This window comes from Neodiprion lecontei, chromosome 2, assembly GCF_021901455.1.
Source record: "Neodiprion lecontei isolate iyNeoLeco1 chromosome 2, iyNeoLeco1.1, whole genome shotgun sequence".
In the NCBI taxonomy this organism is placed as follows: domain Eukaryota; kingdom Metazoa; phylum Arthropoda; class Insecta; order Hymenoptera; family Diprionidae; genus Neodiprion; species Neodiprion lecontei.
The window spans coordinates 9,780,158-9,804,493 of NC_060261.1; the positions used below are offsets into that span (position 1 = coordinate 9,780,158).

The following is a 24,336-nucleotide window of genomic DNA, read 5'->3' on the forward strand; positions in this document are numbered from 1 at the left end:
TAGCCGCATACCTCTGCATTCTGATAGAAAGCAGCCTCTATTTGCATTTTGGCCGGAGCTTAGCGTACCTGAATTATGTAACCAATCGGCTGTGCCGCAAAACCGTTCGCGTAGGTAAGCCCTGGTAATGCAATTAATAATAATTTGCCAGCCGGCGTAAGCCTTCCCGATTACCAGGCTTACTCGACCGAAATGATAATTGCAATCTATTGCCTCGCTTCAATGCGCTCGATAAAGAACAGTTCGACGCTTGCGTTCATTTTGAGCATAAATTGGAGGCGGAAGGATCTTTAATAGCTATTGATTTTTTTTCTCTTATTCGATCTTATCTGCGTGTATACTTTATATGAAGCATTGAAATGAATTTTGAAAAGAAGAATTATTCGGGCGTAAAATTAAGAAAAATGAGGTAACGCCTCGCGAGACAAGAATAAATTCTTACCTCGACGAGAATCAATTCGGTGGTCGTATAAAATCATGCAAACAACACCCGGTGGCAACGTTGCCGAGAACTTTATCCTCTAGAATTGAAGAATAACTCGAAGTAGCCTCATCTACATCGAAATGTGTTTCGGATACTGCCTTCGGCTGAAAATAAAAAAAAAAACAGGTAGCGGACCGTGAAGGTAGAGCGAACAAGGCGCGAGGTGGTTTAGGATAAGAGGTCCTATCCAGGACCTTGTAGGTTCGGGGCTTGGGGCATCCTGAGGTTCAATGGAAATACATAATTGATAAAGGATTGCCAGAGAGCAAAGAAAATGACGGTGCGAGAACGAAAAACTCCAGGCAGCTATTCAAGCCATCCGTCCATCGAAATTTTTCCATCCCTGTCGGGCGTTGGTATTGCTAACGCAATGATTGAATTGCGATGAAGAGGAAATAAATAAAAAAAAAAAGAAAAAAACAGCACCACTCGGAGTTCGTTTATTCGTTTTTCGGTTCATTCTGTTGAACTCGCGCCATTGTCAACCGCGAGTTCCAACGTCGGAGCTCTGAACAAAACGAGCACGATGTCTATCAGGGTAGACATAAGTAGCTTGGACAAGGAATCGAAGAGGGTTTCGGAGCCGGCAGACAGGGCGGGAAGAAACGGAAGGATGGATGATGGATGAAAGACACAAACGAGAAGGACTTCGCGTTGGGTTGGAAGTTTGATCAATCATAGCCTCCGGACTGATTATACGCCGACTAACGTTCTTCTTGGCGAGTAGAGAAGAGAGCGCGGCGGTGTAGAAAGAAAAAAGAGAAACGCGGAGAGAGGGAACGGGAAAAAAAGAACCGACGAACAATGCCAGACACCCGTGACAAAACGAGCCCCAATTAGAGCTGCCGCTCCGTTTCGATCACCCCGCGATGCTGTCCTAATCCCAACGCACGGTGCGTGGAGTTAAGGTGTTACAGTGTTCTGCAAAAAATGTCGGGAAAAATTGCGAGTACAATATTTTAGAATACAAGTGAAGGAACACTTTCCGGGAAAGATACGGATACCTGTCAATTTTGCAAAATTCACTCCCTGTGCGACGCAGGCACTTCGATACAAGATAGGCACCGCCATTTGATATTTCTACACGAGCTTGACAAGAGACAGAAGCTTTTGACTCCACGAATTTTCATCCCCGTCTCTCGCCTAATTCGAGAATCGAGCTTTTCACTTTCTCGTTCGCGGCTCCCTCAGCCGATGGGATCTTATCTGATTGCGAGGTTTCTCCCCCTCGTTTTGCGGGGGAGAGACCAACCCTACACCCTTGCCGAAGAATAATGTGATTTGAATACACCGTAGAACGGGACCGATTACTGGAGACCGCTGTTTTACGAGACCCAGACCCTGTAAACTAGAATCTGGGGCACGACCTTTTTCTCGATGAATTGTCGAACTGCGTATCCGGTTTTCAAATGGGATTTCAATTGTTCCGGGCACGACCGAATTACGATCGTTTGAGTATCCTGGTTGAAAAATGGTATTGGGAGAAACATTCAGCCAACAGATGTTTCTTGTCGACTCAAGGTGATTCGCCAGGATAAGTTTCATTTACCTCACACGGTGCCAATGATCTGCCTTCCAACAACTTCCTCCTCGCGAATGAATCAGTGGATTTCCGTTTTAAGTATACGTACTTAATCATTTTGACGCAGGGAAATTTACCCATGTATTGTACAGTAGACGTACACATCCTCGGACCCTCATCTCGATTTGGTCGCAGGTTGTTCCCGAAGGGTTTTAGGACAATACCACTCACCTCCTTTAATGGCTCGTGAAATTGTTGGTGAAAAGTATCCTTATCCGACAGGAACTCACCGTCTCTGTGTGGCACAATCTATTACAAGCCACACGACTTCAGCTTCAACGAGTTACAAGTACAACATATTAAACATGGAATCTGCGACGGTTTAAGTGCTGCAAAAAATCACTCTTTTCACGAAGTCGATTTTTAACTTCCGGTTTCTCTGTTTTTCAAGATAAAAAGGAAGTTATCGTGATCATCCCGAAAATGAAAAGTTTAATTTACAATAGACTTCGACGTTTCGAGATCTGGAAAATCATTTCCGACCATTTTCGGATTGACAACTGTGTCTGTGTGTGTATTTATACATGCGTCTGGTCAATTTTTTTGTCCGACGATACCATTTGGCTTTCATCGGTTCATTACTTTTTCAATTATTTAAATAACAAAATTCCACAAACCTAATATCTTGAGAATGAATGAATGGATTCAAATGAAAATTGGTACGACAAAGTTTTTTGGTTCGCTGATCACGAATCCAAGGTCATACTTCCAAAATTTGTAATGGTGGATCCATTGCAATGGTTCAAAATATAAAAAATAAAAAATCGTCATAATTTCATGTAACATGGTACCTGAGTGATTTTAAATCGTTAATCAAAAATCTAAATTTCTAGTTCCAAATTCGAATTGGATATTATTCCTTTTTTTTTTCTCGGTATAAACTTGGAACCTGCAGTGCGAGAACGGGAAGCTCGAGAGCTGGCTCATGGCCAGCCCAAAACCGCTTGTTTTCCTCGTTATTACGTAACGGCGTTTGCAGAGAGGAAGAGAGCGCGAGAGTTTGACAGGGGTGCAGGGGGACGGGGGCGAAACAAGCCTAAAACAAAATACCGGGGGTATAGCGACACCATAAATCTCTGCCTACCTCGCTCTCTCCTTCTCTCTCGCTTTCTCATCTTTTTTCGGGGTTGAAAAATATACGGTCCAGGTATGAATGTAAATGACGTACGATTAATAACCTACGAAAAAAGCACGCCGAGTTCTAATTAATGACAGTGGAGATTCGGATAGGTACATATCGCAACTGGAAATAAATTTTTGCGAACAAAAAAAGATGGACGAATGTGTGTATTTTTTTTTTTCGAACCCAGGGTGTTTCCGTTATGGAAAACACCCGTCGGTCTAACTTTGTAATTATTTTTCGAACAACGAAATTTTGCAGATTTATGAAACCCATTCAAGTTTATTTGTAACTCAGACAAAAATAAAGAACTTAACAATAATTTATTGAAAGAAATGAGTTGCCATAATTTTTCGCTGTATAAAACTCTTGGAAAAGATGAAAGAAAAAAAGTTGCTCTTGTTCTAATCCTTTTGGTTCAAACCGAAAACTTCTCTCTCCTTTACAAAAAAAAAAAAAAATCATTCAGTCAGCGTTGAATTCTCTATAAACAATGCTAAAGCTCGGCTCAACGCTTTGAAGTTTGAAAACGTTGCCAAAAGGCATAGAACGAGTATAATTTATCACAATCAGCCTTAAAGCCTGACGTTCTCTAAGGCTGGCTGAACCACCCCCCAGCCACCCGTATCCAAACCCAGACAAGCTTTCAAGGGATGAAAAAGCTGCTCAAACTTTTCGCACCAATTAAGATAACCGAGATTTTTCAACTTCTCGGCTCGCGTTACGTCATCCCCTTAAATCGCGAATCGTCATTTGTATTATGAACACGAATCTGAAGATATAAAGCTGATGCCAGAAGCCAAGTGGAATAATTCGCAATCAGTGATGTTTTCACGCCCAAGATTGTGCGATTAAAGAAAAATGTCAGTCACTACGCTTGCCTGCTCCTTATTTTCATGGAAACGTCAAACTTGGTACATCTATAACTCTGACTTGAAGCTTGATACTTTAAAGTAAAAGCTGATCCCTGTGCACCCTATCGACATGTATGTGTCTAAAAAATTCCCTTCACACCCTTGGAAAGACTTCGACTAACGTTGGGTTATTATTTCCGAATACAGCAGGGGCGGCGGCGGCGGCGACTTTGGTCGGTGGCTTTGACGCTCATCTTCGAGGACCGAGTTTCCTCATCGAGCCCCAGTCAAGAATTGAATTCTCAAACTCAAGTGGTGCCTGGCTCGACTGCGCAGCGTCCGGAAGTCCGCTACCAAACATCGATTGGGTTACAGCCGACGGACTTCCCGCCAGTGACGTTCCCGGTGTCCGGAGGGTACTCAGGAATGGCACCCTCGTTCTACTTCCGTTTCCGGCCGCGGCCTACAGGCAGGATGTACACAGCACCGCCTATAGGTGTGTCGCCAGCAACACCGTTGGCAGAGTCTTGACCCGAGACGTTCAAGTCAGAGCCGGTGAGTCCTGCTTTGATCCTCGCCATTTTAATAGCGACAGATTTCAGGGAGAGATTTTTTCCCCGCGGAAATACCACAGCTTCGAAATACTCGAGCAGCTGTATTATTCTGTTCGAAAATCATAGCGAGCAATGTCTGTAACGCATTTTATCCCCTTGAGAAGGCTGCAGGTTATTAAAATTGTCAGACGTTGATCATTTATCATATTATCATAACCGTGAGCTACGAAGATTTTTGGTATATACGCAAAAACGAAAGATACCGGAATCATGAGCAAATGCTGGAAAATTATTGAAAATCTCGTAGATTTGAGCGATTTTTATCTACGATGGCTAATTTTGCTCAGAAGACCATTTTCTACAAACTCACTGCAAAAACTTTTTTTCCATCATCTTGGTGACCTTAAGTAATTAATTTTACAACATTGCATCGTTGTTGATCACGATCTGCAAATGGAAGTATTAAGTTTGCTGTTGAAAAATGAGAAAATCTGTTTTAGGGGCTATGAAGAAAAATAGTTCTCTTAACAAAATGAGCCATTGTAGAGTGTAATCGTACAAATCTACCCAATTCTTCAGAATGTTGAAATGATTTGAACAGGGTCATCAACGTTCGACATGTGAGCTTTTGTTTACATTTCGAATATTTGTTGTTTCTGTATTTTCAAAAAAATCTTTGTATCTTACGAATACATAACAATTTGATAAGTATTCAACGCGTGACTATTTCGTAGTAAAATAATTATCAAAGATTCTCGATTTTTGGCCATCTGTAACCTCCTCAAGATCGAGGGATCCAAATAGAAGTCAACCTCACGTGACCAGAATCAAAAGGATCAAGTTGAAATACTTTCGAAAATATATTTCAATTATCAGTGGTCAGCTACCAAGCTTAAAGGTTACTTTTCGTTTGGTAAATCCTATGAAATAGCCAAGGGAAGTTTTCAGTGCAACGATAGATTTTGCTGACCATCCACTTTGGCAGCCATTGGAATGAATATTTTCAGGCTGTGACAAAGCGATTAGAAAACCAGCGAGTCTCTACGCTGACCCAACACCAGCAGCGGGAAGCGGCGTAACGGGGAGCGGGTTAATTACCTTTTTTAAAACGCAATCTGAATGCAAATCCGGACCGCCTGTGAGCACGCTCGAGATTCCCTGAACCAAATGCCGCTTTCGTATATAAACTAGATTAAGAAGGGAGTCTAGTTACGATTATAACTTTATATACTTCATCCCCCGCGGTTCTTTCAGGGTACATTTTTGTTCTTTAATTCTCTGATCTTGGCGGTCCGCAGATTCCAGAGGGGTAATAATTGATCCGTGAAAACAATTGCGCAGAAATTTTCAACCGCATCTCGGTCAACGGTACATTGAAAATTCTCTGGAATAGAAAACCGAGTGCTCGCATCGATTAATTACCTAGACGTCAAATGGAAATGGTTAAAACGAACAAAATTTCATAGTATATACGGCTAGAGACGAAATTTATGACTGCCGAGCTTTTAGCCCGTTTGATACATTCTTATTAGACCATTTTTCCTGCAGCGAGAAAAGATTGCTCGAGGATATAAACGCCCCTGGCTAGCATCCAAGAATGCAATAATTATTTTTACCGGTGGGACAGAGGATTGGCCTCGGTCGAAACTCAATTTCCTAAAGCCATAAAAATATGTAGGAACATTAAGAGCTGGCAGTCAATGAAACGTCGTAAAAATGGAAGCTAAAAACAGCACATGGTACCTAGGATTAACGACTCCGACGTTTCGTACTTTTGCCCTCGTCCTTCCTTTCTCGGTATGGGAGCTTCCTTTTTCCCACATTTTTACAACGCTAACGCCGTAAGTAAGCCGTTTAGTCCGATTCTTTGCACGAATTTGTAAATTCCTATACATTGATCCTCTGATTGGTACCTCAACTCAAAAAATCATACGTCACACGTGAGGTGATTCCAGAAAAAAGTTAACCGCTGTTCACCGATTTCTGCGGAAAAAGATCTACGAAAGATCGAAAAATGCAAGAAATATATGAACTCCTACATTTTCAACCATTCTAAATCAATGTCGAAGCTCATCTTTCCGACTCACGGATATCATATTTTTGTATTTTACAAAGATCTCCGTCACTTACAAATCCAATAATTTGACAAATAGGTGCATAAAATATGAAAAGCATCAAACGTATCGACTTCGGGTGAACCAATCCCCAAAAGCTCGAGCACAAAACATCATCCCTTATCAATGCACCATGAGAATCATTTATACCCACGTGTAAATCTGTGGCGAAACAGAGACGTTAAAGATCCGTGGATGTGACGCTAATCCAGGACCAGAACTTGTACACGGTACGTATGCACCCTACAAGGATCCCTTTAGCGCTTCGAGCTCCGTTTGTCCTGGGGACTTGGAGGGCTGAGGATGGCGCAAGGTACAGACACAAACAACCGCCCACCAATGGTACGAAACCCAGTTCTGAACAGGAGGAAACACAGTAGCATTTCGAGCCCTGGATGTTCACTTGAGAGATGTCGTGGTATCGGATTCCTGGTAGGATCCCAGAGTGTCAGGCGTTGGTCTGGCCCCGTTACTGCGGCATCACGTCACACCGTGTTACCCCTGAGAGATCTGCCGAAGCGTCACTACCTCCCATTGTCTCTTTCCCTTCGCCTCGCTTCCTCTTTCACTGTACCCATAAACCATTATGAGATACATACACGTGGGTAGGTGCTTCTCGTCGTACCTGTGAGACGAACGAAGACGAAGAAGAAAAAAGACGGAGAATAAAAAACGACACACGACGACATACTTCCATTCTAGATCGAAGGACTTCGCAACGATGACGTTCCGACTCGGAGGAAGAGGACGGACCCGGAAATGGTTGGATCATGATTCAATCAGCCAGGATCCGCTGAACTGGACCGAACTATAACTTTGTTTCGTTAGGATATCGTAAACGTGTTTTTCAATTTACCTTCCTCCCTTTTCACGGATGAATTTTTCAAACGGGCTTTATCGGTGGGTGACCGGAGTGTCGAAGACGTTCGGTGTGTTTTTGGACAGAGCTTCTGCGCAAACATCTTGTCCTCTGTCTACTTGCTTCGAGAACTCATATTCTCGGAAGCAATTACGAGATAAGAAATTGATGTATCAAATTATCAGTCGGCGAATCGTTGAGCCGATTAATTGGTAACGGGAAGAGAGACACAGCTTTCTTGGTTATTCCTCGGGCTGTAAATCTGTCGCTAATTAATCCGAGGATTTCTTGGAAATTGTAAACTAATATCTTTTTCTTTTTCTCTCTCTCTCTCTCTTTCTCTCTCCGTCTCTCGCCAGTCGTCGCCCAGGCCTACAAGGTAGACGTCGAAGTAATGGGCGGTGCTTCCAGAGGATGTACAGCTGTTCTACGCTGCGTTATCCCGAGCTTTGTTAAGGACTTGGTTCGCGTTGTCTCCTGGCTCCAGGAACCCTCCTTCTATATCTACCCTTCGCTCCAAGGAGGTGAGTATAACAGCTATTCCTAATCGTACCGACAATTTTCGACACGTTTTACGAAACAATGACGATAATCGTCATCAGATTTCTACCGCAATTTTCAAACTGCTTTTGCTCAACTCAGGGTACAATTATTACCAGCACTTTAACGACGATACTTGGTACGGGGAATTTCATACAAATAATGTCATTTGTTCACGGTGAAGAATTACGCGGTAAAAAGAAATATATATATATATATGTAAAAACAACAATGCGGGTTTTAAACATTGAGCTTTACGATTGCATCTAGTCAACTTATTTAAACCAGTAAACATTATTAAAAACTACAGCCAGATTACTTTTGTTTTATGTTGATAGAAAGGCTGTATATAATATTTGTTAATGATTTTCAATACACGAAGGGGAGGAGAGTAAAAATTATATCAAGGGTAAAAATCGTTTCATAATTTTTAATTCCTTTGTGCTGCCGAATTGTAGTACAGTGCAGGCAGAGTACAACAATATTTTTTCCCACTCGAGATATTTCTCGTTCCTCGTGAAAAGCGTTGAAAAGTTGTAGGAAAATGGAAATGGCAGGGGTTAAAAAAAAAAAAGAAGAGGCAGAAAAAAAAATTTCCAACTACGCGCTGCATTGAAACAAACTTCCGGAACACTCCTGATATATTATATGAATTTTTATGAATAGCCGCGTATAACGAGAGGGATTTGAAAACGTGAGAGATATTTTTCCAAGGAAAATATTGACGTTAGAATCGTTAAAGCAAATCTCCGCTATTCCTTTTCTCAATGCGGCTCGTTGCCTATATATTTATATAATACGAGTTCTCGCTACGAATCCTGCAGCTTTCCGATTCAATATTTTCAACAAAGACGAACACGGGACTAAATAAAATAAAAGCCGTTTCTTCTCTCAGTGGATAAAGTAGGGTAATGTGAAAATCAATATTTACAGGATTTTATTTCTTACTTTACCGTAGCGGAGAGATTATTTTACCTAATCAAATATAATCGTTGATATTTCACTTTCAACTAAACTTGTACTGTAGTTAATTTTTCAACTAGACTGAAGTTTGATCTATGTTTAGTTGATAGATTTTTTGTATAAAAAAAAAGGTTATTCTCAGCACCATGAGGCTAGTGAAAAGTAATAATTATAATCACCTCGCTGCCTGAGAACACGAGTGAATTGAACACGAGATCGTATTAACAGCCGAAACGTAATTACACGACGATACTGGCAAAGGGGGGGTGGAGGGGGGGAAGGATAGAACCTAGAAGGACCTTGCGGAGGGTGTAGGTCGAAAACTCGCTACGTTGAAGAATCGGAGAGATCCTTGCGGGGCCCGCGCCGTTTTCCTCGCTTTCTTTTTATCCCTGCCGGATATCCTGCCTGTTCCTCCTTTCCTGCAGGCTATAGGTATAATGCACGTGAGTATATTCCCCCAAAGTGAGAATAAAGGAGGAAAGGAAAGAAGAAAATAAAGAAAATGAAAAGAAAGACGGAAAGTCGTCCTCGACTTATCTGCTAAATATTCAGAGCCGGAATTCAAGAATTCTCCCAGCTATTGTCATACTTGTTAACCGGGCTTCCGTATTCGGGTCGGATTGTGCTGTTGCTTGCAAGCTCTCGGGGCACGTATATTAACCGGGAGAAAAAAAAAAAAAAAAAACTTGACGCCCCTCGACACCGGGCACCGGGCTTTTCGGACATCCGTTGACGTGCTTTTTACATATATATGTACGCAGAACTCGACTGATCGTTAACCCAGTTTGGTTTAAAATCTCCCCTCGCCTCTTCCTTTCTGGACACCCACAGCCTGCCTCCGGATTAACGGACGTTGTCTAACAAAGCTTTTACCTCTTTACCTCTATCCAATTTTGACCCTTCGGAGAAAAGATGCAAACAAAACAGAAGCGAAAAAAATCCGTTAGCCATTGATCGTGAAAACTGGTCGTCCGAAAAATTTACCTCATCTAACCTAACCTAACAAAGGTTACAGTTTTTACCTTGATCCAATTTTGTCCCTTTGGAGAAAAGATGCAAACAAAACCGAAACGAAAAAAATTGGTATACAAAATTTACCCTGGCAGTTCGTTTTTTGCATGAATTTATAACCTGCGTCGTGATCCAAATCCGGTAAAAATCGTAGCTCTTGAAGTTAGGAAATACGAGGTCTTTTAGTAGCAAAATCATTGAAACAGAAACATGATAAAATCGAGTTTTGAAAAGCGAAACTGAAGTTGGAATGAAAGGATCTTTCCTTATCATGAAAGACAAAATAAAGTAACTTAGAAAGTTGAGCCGAAATAATTATACCTAGTTGTATATCGAGTTACAACTCTGGAAAAATCGATTTCCCAACATCGTATATCAGTCAATTATAAAAATTTTCTACAAAACAAACTGAAAAAAAAAGATTGATCAGTAATCCATGCTGTTTTCGCTGAAATTCGTGACTTTCAAACGATTTGTACTTCGTAAAACTTTGACATCATCTCAATTATCTAATTCGATTCAATTAATTTTGAGTCCCAACTTTTCAACCCTCGTTTCATAATTCTTCTTTTTTTTTTCTTGTTCCGTGTAGTCAGTTTTTTGCTCATGTTGTACACCCTGAGCGTCTTTGATTCCGGAAGCGAACTCGGTTAAACTTTATTTCCTCTATTTATCATCTTCTTTCGAACGTGCAGCAACGAGATACCGGAAAGTTTGCTGTACGCGCTGTTGCAGCGTCGATGAAGTCGGCTCAAAGTTATTCTTAAGCGCTAGATTCCTGTGCTTGTATAATAATGTGAAATTTTTTCTGCCTCGCGTAGATGGGAAATTCCACTTACTGCCGACCGGTGAACTCTTGGTTCACGGCCTCGAATTCAGCGATCAATTTCTTCGCTACAGATGCCGGACGATGCATCGACTCACTCGACAAGTCGTCGTCAGCTCCGTGGCCAACGTACGAATGGCGGGTAAGTCGACTGATTCTGACCCTCAGCTTTTTTTTTCTCTTTTTTTTTCCGTTTCTTTCCCCTATTTTTGAGACAACCTTTTCCCACATTTGATAAGTCGATTATGGCCGTGATAGCCAGTGTTGGTTCGATTTGTAAAACTTGGAATACAGATTCAGTTACGCGATCATTATATACTTTGAATGTATAGCCAATCCTTAATCTTGATTGAATCAAAGGTGACTGATATCCCCAGGATTTTTGAATTTCATTACCGCGTTACTTTCGATCCTTGACGACTAGCGTGTTCGGAGTTTCAAGTTTGAACCCTTACTTGTCACCTAGGGGTGTAGACCACCCCAGGGCTTCTTTTTCCCAAATTAACTGAAATTAACAAGAATAAAAAAAGATAAAACAACAGTAATATAGATGAAAAAAATTGCCATTTTTTTTTAAATTTCCACTGCATTTTTTTAGTACATTTAAATTTAATTTTTCACCATATTAACTACATCGTCCATTAAAGTAAGCTTCCAATATGTCCTAGAAAAATTTCGAGTCAAAATGTTCAACAGTTTATTTTTTCATAACAATTTTTTTCGCTGGGGTGTAAACCACCCCAGTCTGGTGAGAACGTGATTCTACAGAAGGGTTAAATTTAGGGATGCATAATACATGACATTCTTACGAATACAGAGCAAGGGTGGGAATCGAAGGGATGAAACGAGGGGGAGAAAAAAAGAAAAAAAAAAACAAGTAACTTGTTCTCAAAGTAAAGTTCAAAGCACGTCTCGGTGACAACGTCATGATCCATATGCAGGGTATAAGATGTATAACGATGTTGGCGAGAGCGCGAAACATAATATATACAATAAGCAGAGGGAGGAATTCATTAATTTGAAATTCTGATAATATTTTCGTCCGATCTAATTATTTTCAACACCGGATATTGTTCTCGCGTTGTTTTACCTCCTGCCATGTCGTTGCATTGCTTTTTCCTTTTTTCATTCTGCCTATTCACGGTACTGCCCTCTCTCTCCTACTATACGTATACCTACGCGATAGAAAAGTTTGAACCTCTGCAGTACATAACGACCTCATGTTTTTCCAACGATTTTTCCCGAGCACCACTCGCCCTCAGAGAGTTTGTTTATTCAACGGATTCCGTTATATACTTCGAACTTTCAACTCGCATGATACCGGGAAAATAGGAAGAGCAAGAGAGAAATAGAGAAGGCAGAAGAAGATAACGAATGCAATGATATTTTCTCGAATACTCGAATAATTCGATATACTTCGTTGTTTCCTCAAGGAAACGAGACTATACGACGATAATAACAAATAATAAATGTGATATAAATTCTCAAAGAAATCGAAATCGTAATCGTATTATTGTATTACGTAAAACAATTCACCGCATATAAGAATTCGATTTTATCATTTTAATTTTTTTCCATTCAAATAAGATGTTTAAAAAATACATTCATGCAAGATATTTTCCAAAATAATCGTGAATCACTATCTCGTATGGACATAATCGTGTGGAACGAGTCAATTACCTTCAGAAGTGTTGATAACTTTGTTGACGTTAGGATAACCAGAAATTAGATACTAGTAAAATCAGGACTTTTTGTACACTTCAGTTCAAATTGAGGACTGAAGTCGAGCTTTTGAGTCTTACGAAAGCAGATACGTTATTAAATATGATAGAATGAAACAAGTTCAGCAGTGAAACTTTACGACAAAATTGTATTTTGAAAATTTTAGTTCAATGAAAGAAGAGTTTGGTAATAATTAACGCTCAGACTTTATACATGAAGAGTAAATAAAAATTGCTTTCCAATCTAAAGCACCTTTGTACTTATGGGCGTACAGCAGCTTGTTACTCTGTAAGTCTTGCCTGGCTGATAATTTCTATGCCAGAATATTTCACTTTGTTTCCACCAAGATTAACGAGGCGTGACATAATTAAGACGGTACAATTTATCACTTGGGGTGGGTGGCGCGCCTCACTTATGCAGGATAAGAATCGGACTAAAAAAAGGCGGAGACAAAAAAACAAATTTAGGCCAAAACTATTTCGTTCGAATCAAAGATGGCCCGTATTTTGTGTAATTTCGATAAATTAATAGAAGAACATGAACCACAGTCTTCAATTTATAAAAATCTGTTCAAATCTTGCGAATTCCTAAAAAAATCGCTCGTATTGGATTTGTCACGAAGCTGCAGGTTCAAAGTGAGAATAGCAGAACCGGTTTTAAAAACGTGGTTAGCATCATATCGAAAGTATAGTTTTTGACGGTAGAGCGTATCTAAAAATACGACAACTTCAAATTTATCTACCAGTGACTACATTTAAACTCACTTGAAAGTTGGTAAAAGTTTGGCAAAGTCTTGGCCTGGTTTTTCCGTCTTGGCTGGAGTTTCCCTGGAGTAGTGAGGGATGAGGAACTCGACTAGGTTGACTTCATCGGGAGGCGACTCGTGCAACCTACAGCCACCTTGAATATAAATTATTCACTTGCTAAACTATTCAATTGCCTCCTAGCCTTCGGAAAGTCAACCGCGCGACGCTGAGGTCCGGAAAACCTAGAATTCTCACTAGATCTAATATTGAGGAACACGGATTCTACCCGTCCCTGAAACCCTCCGCAACCCCTCGGCAACTTCCCGCGACCTGTGATTTGTTTGCTCGTACTATTTGTCGCGTTCAGAGCTGTTACATTGGGGTGTGTTTTTTTTTTCTCTCGCCTCGAGGGACGACGTCTTAGCTTTATAAAATTACCAAGGGTATGATTTTAACATACTTACTCCAAATACTTGCAGTTTCGGATCGGAAAATTATAATCAGTCAAGCTAGTGAAACAACAATCAGGGTTCTGGACCCAGATTCCTGTACCGACATTTTACCGACAGTTTGTCAAGACACAAATCCTTTTCTAGAATGCTTGAGAGTGGGGAATATCCCTACTTTGATCGACTTTATCGAACGTCGGATCATTTGGTTGTCGACTCTATCGACCGACTGATATTTTCGTTTCTATACTTTACCAACAATTTACCGTCCCTCATCGTCATTTCATCTCGTTTTTACCCCATCAATGGTCCGGAAAGAGCAAATTATTGGTAATATAGAGCAACGAAGTTATGGGACGGTCGACAACTTCGGACAACTGAATGATCTGATGATCGATCGATAAAGTCAATCAGAGCAGGGATATCCCCTATACTCGAACATTCTAGAAAAGGGTTCGTGTCTTGGGTAAGTGTCGGTAAAATATCGATATGAAAATTTGTTTTCAGAATTCTCATTGTTATTGCACTGAAGCTTTTCTGTCCACAATTTGCATCTGTATAATGAATAACAATGAAATCAATGATGGCCAGAATCGTTTTTTATTTTTATTTCATCGGTAGAAGAATGTATTCCAATGAAATGATTATATTTGCGAGCGAAAAAAGGGGAGTATTTAAATGATGAAATAATAACACGTAACACGTAATCAAATTTTATGCTTTCAGATCACAGAGGTGTGGTGCCCCCGGTGATTTTGGAACATTCGGGGATCGTCCACGTGGCGCAGGACGAGTCTGCCTCTTTAGTTTGCGTGGCGCAGGCCTGCCCATCCCCTGAATACAGGTGAGAGTCGATTTTCACTACTCGTCGTATAAATGTAATTTTCAAGTTTGTATTAGGCACGTATTTTTTCGCCGAGTTTATATGTGTATTTAATATATGTATATATTGTACGTATAATGGTTCAATCTCAACGGCAATTTCCCATCTACCGCAGGGTTATTCGATATAAAACGAAGATTGGGAACGAAATTCAAGAGAAACGAAGGAAGAAAACGATTCAGAATCGGTTTAGAGTGTAATTAAAGTCTGACTGTAGATATAACTTTCCAACGATAACTCGACCATTTTTTCCTTTTCTTTCGGTTATCGGGAAAATTATAAAAATGAGAAAAGATATCGATTCAGATATTTTTTGGGTACTTAGCGGTAAAATTTGATATATTGAACCAACGGCAGGTAAAAGTAAATGCATCAGATAGAATGAAAATCAACACAGTAGACGAAGAAACTCAGCTAACAAAGTAGAATCTTTGACTATTTTTAAATTTTTGCAAACACTGGTCGGTTTTTATGAACCGTGAAAGCCATGCGATGATTCACAGTTTTCTTAATATAAAATTGTATTTTTCCGTCTAAAATAATTCAAACATATGATTCTTCATCGATATTTTTTCAATCCTCACAATTGAGTTCGTATCTAAATTTGCTATCAGTAAATTTTGATCCGTGTCGCACAACGTTTATCAAAATGAAACCACGCAATTTATCAGAATTGGATGTTTCGGTACGTAAATGAAATCATAGTCAAGTTTGACGAACGGGGGGAATAAAAGCTCGACGTTTCAAACGCACTGATAACTGTCCGAAAAATCCAATGTTAGATGTTAGAAAAGCAAGAGGAATAAGAAGAAAGGAAGAAAAAAATTCGTATTACGAACGAACGATCAGTCTCCATGCAACTCGAATCTTTCTCCAGATTATCCAAGGCGTCACTTGAGAAATCTGGTGTACACTAGAGCTACCACTCTCTCGAATATCCGGATTATCCGAACAACTCGGATCCACCGGATCTAACGCTTCAAATTCGGATATCGGAACTATCCGGATAGTTCGAGTGCTCGAGTACCCGTCTATGCGTACTATCCGAACTATTCGAATAGTTAGAGCGCTTGATTTATTTGAATACTTGAACTATACGAATAATACGAATAGTTCGGTTTCCCACGCGGGGTTCGTGTTAGGATAGTTGTACCACAAGTATTACAGCTACGTGTTGGTTATAACTACTATTACACGTCTACTTTTGAAAATGTCTGCGAATTCACTATGGATTTTTTACGCAGAAATGGAGCAAAAATACAGTTTCTGTACAGCAAAGTGGAATTGCCATACGTTCCGTGTGAATTCGACAGCTAACTCGCGATCTTATAAAACTTTGTTGCAAAAATACACAACGGTTTTTCAAACTTTTTAAATTTGCGTGTAAACGTAATTTATTTGCAAATTTTGTACAAATTTTTCTGGACATAATAAGTATTTGGATACTTGAACTATACGGATACTCACTCTTTCCGAATATCCGAATTACCCGGATACTCGAACCATTCGGGTACTCGTACCATCCAGATTTGAAGTTCCATAACTGACGGAACCGAGTAATTCGTATATCCAAATATCCGGATAGCTCTGATCCACGAGTAAGTACTAGTGTAAACCCCTGGGTGAATCTTCCGAAATCTTTGAAACTTCATGAAATCATTTGAAACCCTGTGAAATATTTCAATAATTTGCAATAGTTTGAAGTCCTTGAATTCATTCCTTCACAATTCCATCAAAGGGTTTCAAAAGATTTCGAATCATTTCAAACGTCTTCAAATCATTTGACTTCCCTTGATACCATTAAAAATCTCCTGAAATCTCTTGGAATCATTTGAAATCTTGGTGTCTTGGAATCAGGTGTACACCAAAATTGATCAGTGACTAACCCTTCTGGTTTATCCATAGATCCGCGAATCGAGAACATCGTTACCTTCATACGTTAGCGAAAGAATAATAATCTTCTCGAAACTGCTTACCGGAAAATAACAACGACCTGATCACTCCTCGGTTTTTCCAATTTCTTCTGAAATTAACTGACGCCGCTTTTCGATTTTCGGTTAAAGAGCCGAGCAAACAGAGCCTAAGTCGGAGGTCGGAGATAGCTGCGTTCGCGGAGACGAACTGACGTCTCAGACAGACTCAATAAGGCAGATTCTGAGAGTAGGGAACAAGACGCGAGTCGGGTAACCGAAGGAGTGTAGGAGTTGTTTGCGCCAGGCAAGCCGGACTCGTTTCCCTCGGGACGACGGTATTGTTCCCGGATGAACCCGAACCCAGAAACTCTTCTTCGTCGCTTCGTCTTGCCGGTAAACGCGAGTGACGGTAATTAATTATCCTCGCCTGTATGGCGACACGACTGATCTTTGCAGAGCGACCGACTGCATGTAAAACTAAACAACGGATCTCGGCTCTTCTCAAAGAAAATATATATACAGCAGCTTTGAAAGATTTGCTACAGATTTATTGACAATAATACATTATTAATTTCTGAGGTGTCCGAGATATGCTTGTGTGTATAAATTTAAGCTGTAGGTTGAAGTTACGAAAGCGAATCTATTTTCTAATTATTTGGTGGCGATACTTGAAGTGAAGAAATCGAACTTTTACGAAACAACAAGGTTCGAGTAGTTAGAATCTAGCGGATCAAAGTTCCGGAATGAAAGATTCCCAAAATTCAAGTTTCGATAGAATGACATTCCGATAATTAAAATATTGTTCACTCGACGAGTGGGTGTGAAAAATCAGAAAAACGGAAAATCGGAATGATCAGGATTCTGAACGTAAAAATATCGAAAATTCAAAACAAAGAAACATCAAAGTAGTCAAATTTCACCTAGCCAAAAATTAACGGAACTGAAAATCATCGATCATTCTGAATTTTGGTGTTTCAGATTTTCAAATTTTCTCATTTTCGTACTTTCGAAACTTTGAGCTTCGGGTTTCCAACCATTCGAAACTTTGATGACTCGTCAAAGTTTAAATTCTTTACATTAAGTTTCACCATCAAAAAATTCGAAATCAGGCGGTTTCGGAACTTTTCTAATTCAGAATTTCAACCCCGTCTCCGACGGGGTTTTATAAATTTTTTTACGAGATACTTTTTGAAATTATATTAATATGAAATGATGGAATTATAAACTTGGGTTTAGATATTAATACTTCGTTTCAAATCTCTTCAAAATGATTGAGCATAATAAATTTGATCGATTTCACTCTCGATGGCTCGTTCTATTCTAAAGTCTATCGTCTGTAACTTCTGTAAAATGAATTCTCGGATTCTTCAATAGTGAATTCAGTTTTGCCATTCGTTGAAAATAGTCAATGTTGGTTCAATGTTGTAAAATTAAATCTCCAACTCTGCTGACATGATAAAAAAAAAAAGAAAGTACTTCTGTCAATTTGTAGAAAATAGCCTTCTGAATATATAAAATGAACTACTGCAGAATGAAACCAAACGAATCTACTATATGTTCAACAACTCTGAGGCAAATCCCAGTGATCACTATTTTTTATTTTCAACCAAATCTTCTTGACTTACGAATATAATAATTTGATGTGTTTGCTCCGGAGGATTTATTCAGCGGGATCACGTTTAAACATTCTTCGTTCAATAGAAAACAAACAATTCATCCAGTGCTTACATTTCTGCTTTCTCTATCCTTTTCCGTTATGCAATCTCAAATGTGCGTAATCTATAGATCGATGTGATTTCAGGCAATTATTGCTCATGTTATTGGAATATGATTAACGTTTTCACAAACTTTTCACCCTGCTTTGCACAGTCCATTGACTGTTCACTCGCTTGTCAAAACACTTTCCCCGTTAACCTTTCACCCCTGTATAATAAGCCTCTCTGTATCGAAGGATTCTTTATGTAAACCCCCTCGAAATTTTGTCACGAAACATCGCAGGCTAACTTTAACCGTTTATCGCCGTCTCACCCTGTTGCCATAGTCGCCTTTTCAATCAATTGTGCCGACATTTTTTCCTTCACATCTTTCATCTCTTCTCCTTCTCATCTCGCCCTTCACTCGGATTAAGATGAAAAGAATCAATAAATTGATTGACTTTAATAACATAAAAAAAAGGGAAAACGATTTTTCTCAAATACATTTAATTTTTTAAATGTTATCGGTACTTATACTGTTGTTGTTGTTATTATTATTATTATTATTATTATTACTATTATCCCTGACTCTTCTGGAACTTGGCCAGAATTTTGATCGACAAAATGAGAACTCGTAATCATACTCACGACGTGATTCATTTTTTTTATCGTTATTCGTACTTGTACTAAAAACTCCAAATTGTAAGTTACGAACGAAGCGGAAACGAAGTTGCGATTTTTTGAATCAACATTACCTACCCATTATTACCGTTACACACAACTTTACTTATTTTGGGTCCATTACAGAACTTTCATTTTTACCCCTCGTGTTTGCTGTACAGGGCAAAAGAAAAAAAAAAAGAAAAAATAAATAAATAAAAACAAATGTAAAAATAAAAAATAACGAGGGAAAAAGACTAGCGCGATAATAAAAATGCCTACTTTCTGTCGTCGTAAATCGTAATAAAAAATTCGCGCGCTTAGTTCTCACGCCTGACGCACGTACGGAATGAAAAATATGCATATGTGTGTGTTATATACGTGCCGCGGAAAGCTGCGCCCTGATTACTGAAATCGGGTATATCTCATCGGAAAATTAATTTCCTGCACCGCAGCACGAGGCGTTCCCCTTTAATCAAGCCCAATTGATCGGAGGTGATTGACCGAAGCTCGTAATTCGAGAATATTGTTTTACCTCGGCGGAGGGCGGCGAAGAAATTCCTTTACGGTTTCATCGCGGTGATAGATTTCACCACGAATTTCCGAAATTAGCCGTTCCAACAAAGACGCACGCCATATTGCAATAACGATCAATATACTTCCGATTTTATTGCCGGGGTGGGTGTGAAAATAGTTCGGAAGTATCAAAAAACACGAGGATCAAAATATCGTACTTTCGATAAACGTGAAAATGTGCTGAGCGGAATTTAAAACTGTTGAAATGTAAAGAATCGAAGTATCAAATAAATTTGAATGTAATAAATTTAATATTTATACATTTCTACTCCCCACATGATTTCATTAAAGCTTCGTTATTCCACTTATCAGAAACTGACAATGAGTATTGTTTTTAATTATATTATTCAAATTCGAAAAATTTTCGGCTGAGATGTGATGAAAATTGAATGATTTTTTTATAATATCAATTGACTTCCTCCTTCTTTGTTTTTAGAGAAAGAAATCAAAGTTATTGTAATCACCCTGAAAATGTAGAATTGGGCTTAGGTCATTTTTGTCCGACGATATCTCGAGAATGAGTTACCGGATTCAGATGATTTTTGGTCTAAATCGACGCGGCTTTTCCAAACTTAGACCCGGTTAGATTGTCACTTTTATCGGTACGACGCTTTTCGAATTATTTTAATAAAATTCTAAGACATGAGTTGAGAGAACAAAAACGGACATCACGGTTGTAAAAATAGTTCCTTTAAGCAAAAACGACGTACCACTCAACTCTACTTACAGAGCAACTTGTCGCAATATCGTATACTTCTAATTGTAAAAAGCCACGTAGAGATTACATTCAAAGTTTTTACTCGAAAGTTCACGAGGAGAGAAAAAGTTGAGCAAAATGTTCCCAACGCGACGGATAAATTCTGATTTAGTCGTCGCGGTTTGTATAGTTTTGTTCGGAAGTAGCTTCGTGGCTCTTGCTCAATCGGCACCAAGTTTTGCTATATTCACAGCGAACTTTCCGAATCCCTGATCTATACGTAACACACTTTACATAGTCATGTATTACAGCTGGGTGTGTGTATACATTGAAAATATAGCGCGCGTATAAACTCTGCAAAAGTGTAGTATATATGTATAACCAAGCGACTTCTCACGAGTCTTTTTAATCTCCGAGATGTGTGTGTGTGTGTGTGTGTATGCATAGATAGTCGTACATACAGACACTCTGCCCTGTCATACCTTTCAGACTTCTTTCGCACAACTTATTGTGCAAGATTTTTCAAACGCGGACAAGTCCTGTTCGCAGAGAAATTCTGACAGAAAACCGTGTACGTAATTTGGGAGTGTGAATTATTTTCAACAATATCAATACGCAAATTTTATATTAGTAAGGGTCCTGTTAACATTGAAAACAAAAAAAATGTTTGACGGGAGATTTCCTTTTCTATTTGTGCTGTCTTATGGTTAATTTATGTGATTATTACAATATGGTGCGAAACACACGCGCGTTTGTTGGCATTTGTTTGAATCTTGGTAAATGAGGTCAAGTTGCGTGTGCGTTATACGACTTTTACATCTAAATTACAAACTAGATGTACATGTTGAGTTGGCAGGATACAGGAAGATTTGATAAATTATAAATCAAGTATATTAACGACTACGATGTAATTAGATTGTTTACAATTTATGACTATCCTACCATCACGATGTCGTTAATTCCCCACTTCAGGAGGAAGTGAGGATTTAGGCTCCACGGTGATTAACGATAAGTCAATGGATGTCACATATATTAGGCAAATTTGAATCTTTCAACATACACATGGCTGTCATATTCGAAGGGGGCGAAATTATGAATTGCAAATAATGTCATTGTATCGGATATCGGTTCGTTTGTTAACAGTGATGTTGTGATTTTTACTTATGTACAGCATTTCTTTTATAGTGCGTTAGAACCTTGCGAAGAATTCAAAATTAAAAATGTGTCCTAAATTCCGAGCGTGAGACGCAAGCGCACAAATGTCAAATTCTTGGTTTTTAATTGTGGAACGATGACCCGAAATTCTCAGTATATGTACATAAGTACATAGAAATATTTCGATACGATGAAAAATCCGCAATCCTGAAAGGCGAAAAAATTTCAGCCTTAGATTCTCCATTGACAAAGTTTTTTTTTTTATAAATTTCGCTTTGGATTTCTACGACGAGAGTCTAATGAATTTTTTCTTTAAATCGACATATTTCTCCCGCAGATGGTTTTCCCAAACCGGAGGAGAGCCGATGCTCGTGCTTCCCGGTCCTCGGACTCGGATTTTGGGTCCGGTTTTGGCGATCGAAGCTGTAACTGCAGAAGACAGCGGAGTGTACAGATGTTCGGCAGCGAATCCCGGAGGCGAGGCGAGCGCGGAACTTAGGTAACCGGGGGTCTCTTAAATTGAGGGTAAAAAACGTGGTGGAAAGTATTTGGAATTTGTCTGGAATCGACAGACTGACTGTGACGGCTCCGCTACACGTCGAAGTCACTCCTCCGCTGCTGAGCGTTCACCTAGGTGGAAACGCCGAGTTTCGGTGCGTCGTTGGCACTCATTCCCTGGGTGGTCAGCACTTTGTTACGTGGTACAAAGACGGCAGACAACTTCCAGGCACTGGCAGACTGTCCGAAGTGCTTCAGCTCAACGGTATCGGTCGGGAAGACAGAGGGATGTACCAATGTGTCGTCAGGAGGTCGGAAGGCGACACCGCTCAGGCCACTGCGGAGCTTCAATTGGGCGGTGAGTGTTTTGGGATGGTAGAATTTCAGGTTCTTAGGTCTTTTGAAGAGGATTTCAGAGCATTTTGATTGATTGGAATTGTTTTTTTTTTTTTTTTAACGAATTATGCTGTAGGCCAGATCCCAGTTTTCTGTGAAACGGTGAGATATTTCGCTCGGCGATTCAAAACTGTGGAAGAGAAATATGATACAGAAAAATCCTCATCGCTGTGTAGTGAATAATTAATTTATTCGATCTCTCGTCAAGCCCGCACCGTTTCTGAAATGATAGAGAATCGTCTTTTTCGTGGATTTCTGGTTGGATTTCTACTTGGATTTATACTTAGTGACGAATCTTAGTTCGACAGTCTGAATCGAAACTTAGGAAAAGATTAAAAAACCTTCAAATCAAACTGAAGCAATATTATTTTTCAGTAACGATATTGAACATGAATGGGACAACATTTAGATTATGTAATTGAAATGAATCTAAGAATATTCGAGTGACATCAGTTCCGATATCAATAATTACAGACACGACTGTGTGTTCAAAATGACTAAATTCTTTTTGTCGTCCCTAAAATTTTTATTGCGATCCGATTCGTTAGGCAAACTCATTCAATAAATTTACGCGTTAATATTTTCTCAGCAAAATTCGAAAGCATGTGTAATAATTGCGGAATCGGATATCTCGATGTTGGCTTACGAGTTCAACATTTTGAAAACCGTACATAAAGGTTGAAAAAATCAACGGTCCAGAATGTATTACTTTCTGAGAAAAAAAAAGAAGATTATTAGCCATAATTCTCGTTACGACGTCGAGTTCGTTTCGCTTCTGCAGGAGCTACGGTTGCACGGCCATTCTCGCTAGGCCATCTTTTTTACAACGTGAACTTCCGAATAAAAATTTCACAACTTGGAGGAGGGTATAACGGCGGAGCCGTACCCACCGGGTCATTAAAACTCCGCGTAATCTCCACGCCTGAGGATGTCTTTGCAGCACCGTCACAGAGAACGACGGTGGAACCAACTTTTAACAACCATGACAAACTGGCAAGAATAAAAAAGAGCTCTCGCGTTTCAACAAAAACCGAGGGATTATTATCTCTGAAATCGCCCGAGGAATCGGTTGCAAATCGTTTTGAAATCAGGAATCTATACATACTCCTTTCCTATCGTTTATGATATATGGTATGAAATATAGATTTACACTGAGAAAAATTTCATTTGTTACAGTAACTAGAAAAATTCAGTGAAACAGGTATCGTTAAAAAAACTGTTTGGAACTGTATTTTTCGATTGTGTTAGAAAATGACAATGGTTAAGTACTTAGCGGTAACTGGAATTAAAAGTTTCTCTCATTGTCAGTGTAAACGACGAATAGTTTTTTTTTTTCAAAATTTATAAATATTCCATATGTTTTTAATACGATTCTATGTTGACTGATTCTTGACTTTCCTGAATCATGAAGTAATTACAAAATTCAAAATGGCGTGGTGATTAAAATTTAAATAGATGGGAAAGTAGAAGAGTCAAAAAATCGACTCATCAATGTCGGGAGAGTATATTTTATTGAACTTTAAGAGTCAAGATATAGAAACGTAAAATTTTTAGAAAACCAAAACGTGTCTGACGATTCTATACATTGGTTTTCGATACAATTTACTTCTCTGTATCTTGACAATTCTTTAATATACCGCTACTTTTATCATTCTTAAGTTTTGTAGGACAGGAAAATTCCATAGTGTGACCATTCAATTTTCTCACCCTTAAAAGACGACTCAAAAAAGCTTAGCCTAAAATTCACGCCAATTTTGTTCAGCGTCTGCGAACGATTTTCCTGCAAAAACGGTGATTCGGAGCTTCGAAGGGCCGAGAATTCTCGCACAGTCGTCATTAATGTCCGAGGTCTGTGAAATTATGATCTATGGCTCATCGCCGCGCGCGCATTGCCAGACGAAGGATTCGGTATCTCCCTATCTCCCCATCCTGTATCCGCGGCAAGGGCCTTTGAACAACAATGAAGTTAGCGTCGCGCGCTCGTCAGCGTCAGTAATGCACGGAATTCATGTCAAAGAGAATTTCACCCGAGAGAAG

General features: G+C 39.4%; 1 protein-coding gene across 9 annotated transcripts in view; it reads left to right on the top strand.

The window, feature by feature from the left end:
• LOC107218323 (Down syndrome cell adhesion molecule-like protein Dscam2) overlaps nt 1–24,336 on the top strand; it is a 123,056-nt gene that overhangs the window by 50,877 nt on the left and 47,843 nt on the right. For all 9 annotated transcript variants that reach the window (XR_006902613.1, XR_006902614.1, XR_006902615.1 and 6 more), the window contains exons 2-7: nt 4,248–4,595; nt 7,927–8,091; nt 10,906–11,052; nt 14,554–14,671; nt 21,743–21,904; nt 21,978–22,261. Coding sequence is in view for 6 of the 9 variants with exons in the window: in XM_046730283.1 (XP_046586239.1) it covers nt 4,248–4,595; nt 7,927–8,091; nt 10,906–11,052; nt 14,554–14,671; nt 21,743–21,904; nt 21,978–22,261 (1,224 nt within the window). In the remaining 3 variants the exon portion in view is untranslated. The remainder of the gene's footprint in view (nt 1–4,247; nt 4,596–7,926; nt 8,092–10,905; nt 11,053–14,553; nt 14,672–21,742; nt 21,905–21,977; nt 22,262–24,336) is intronic.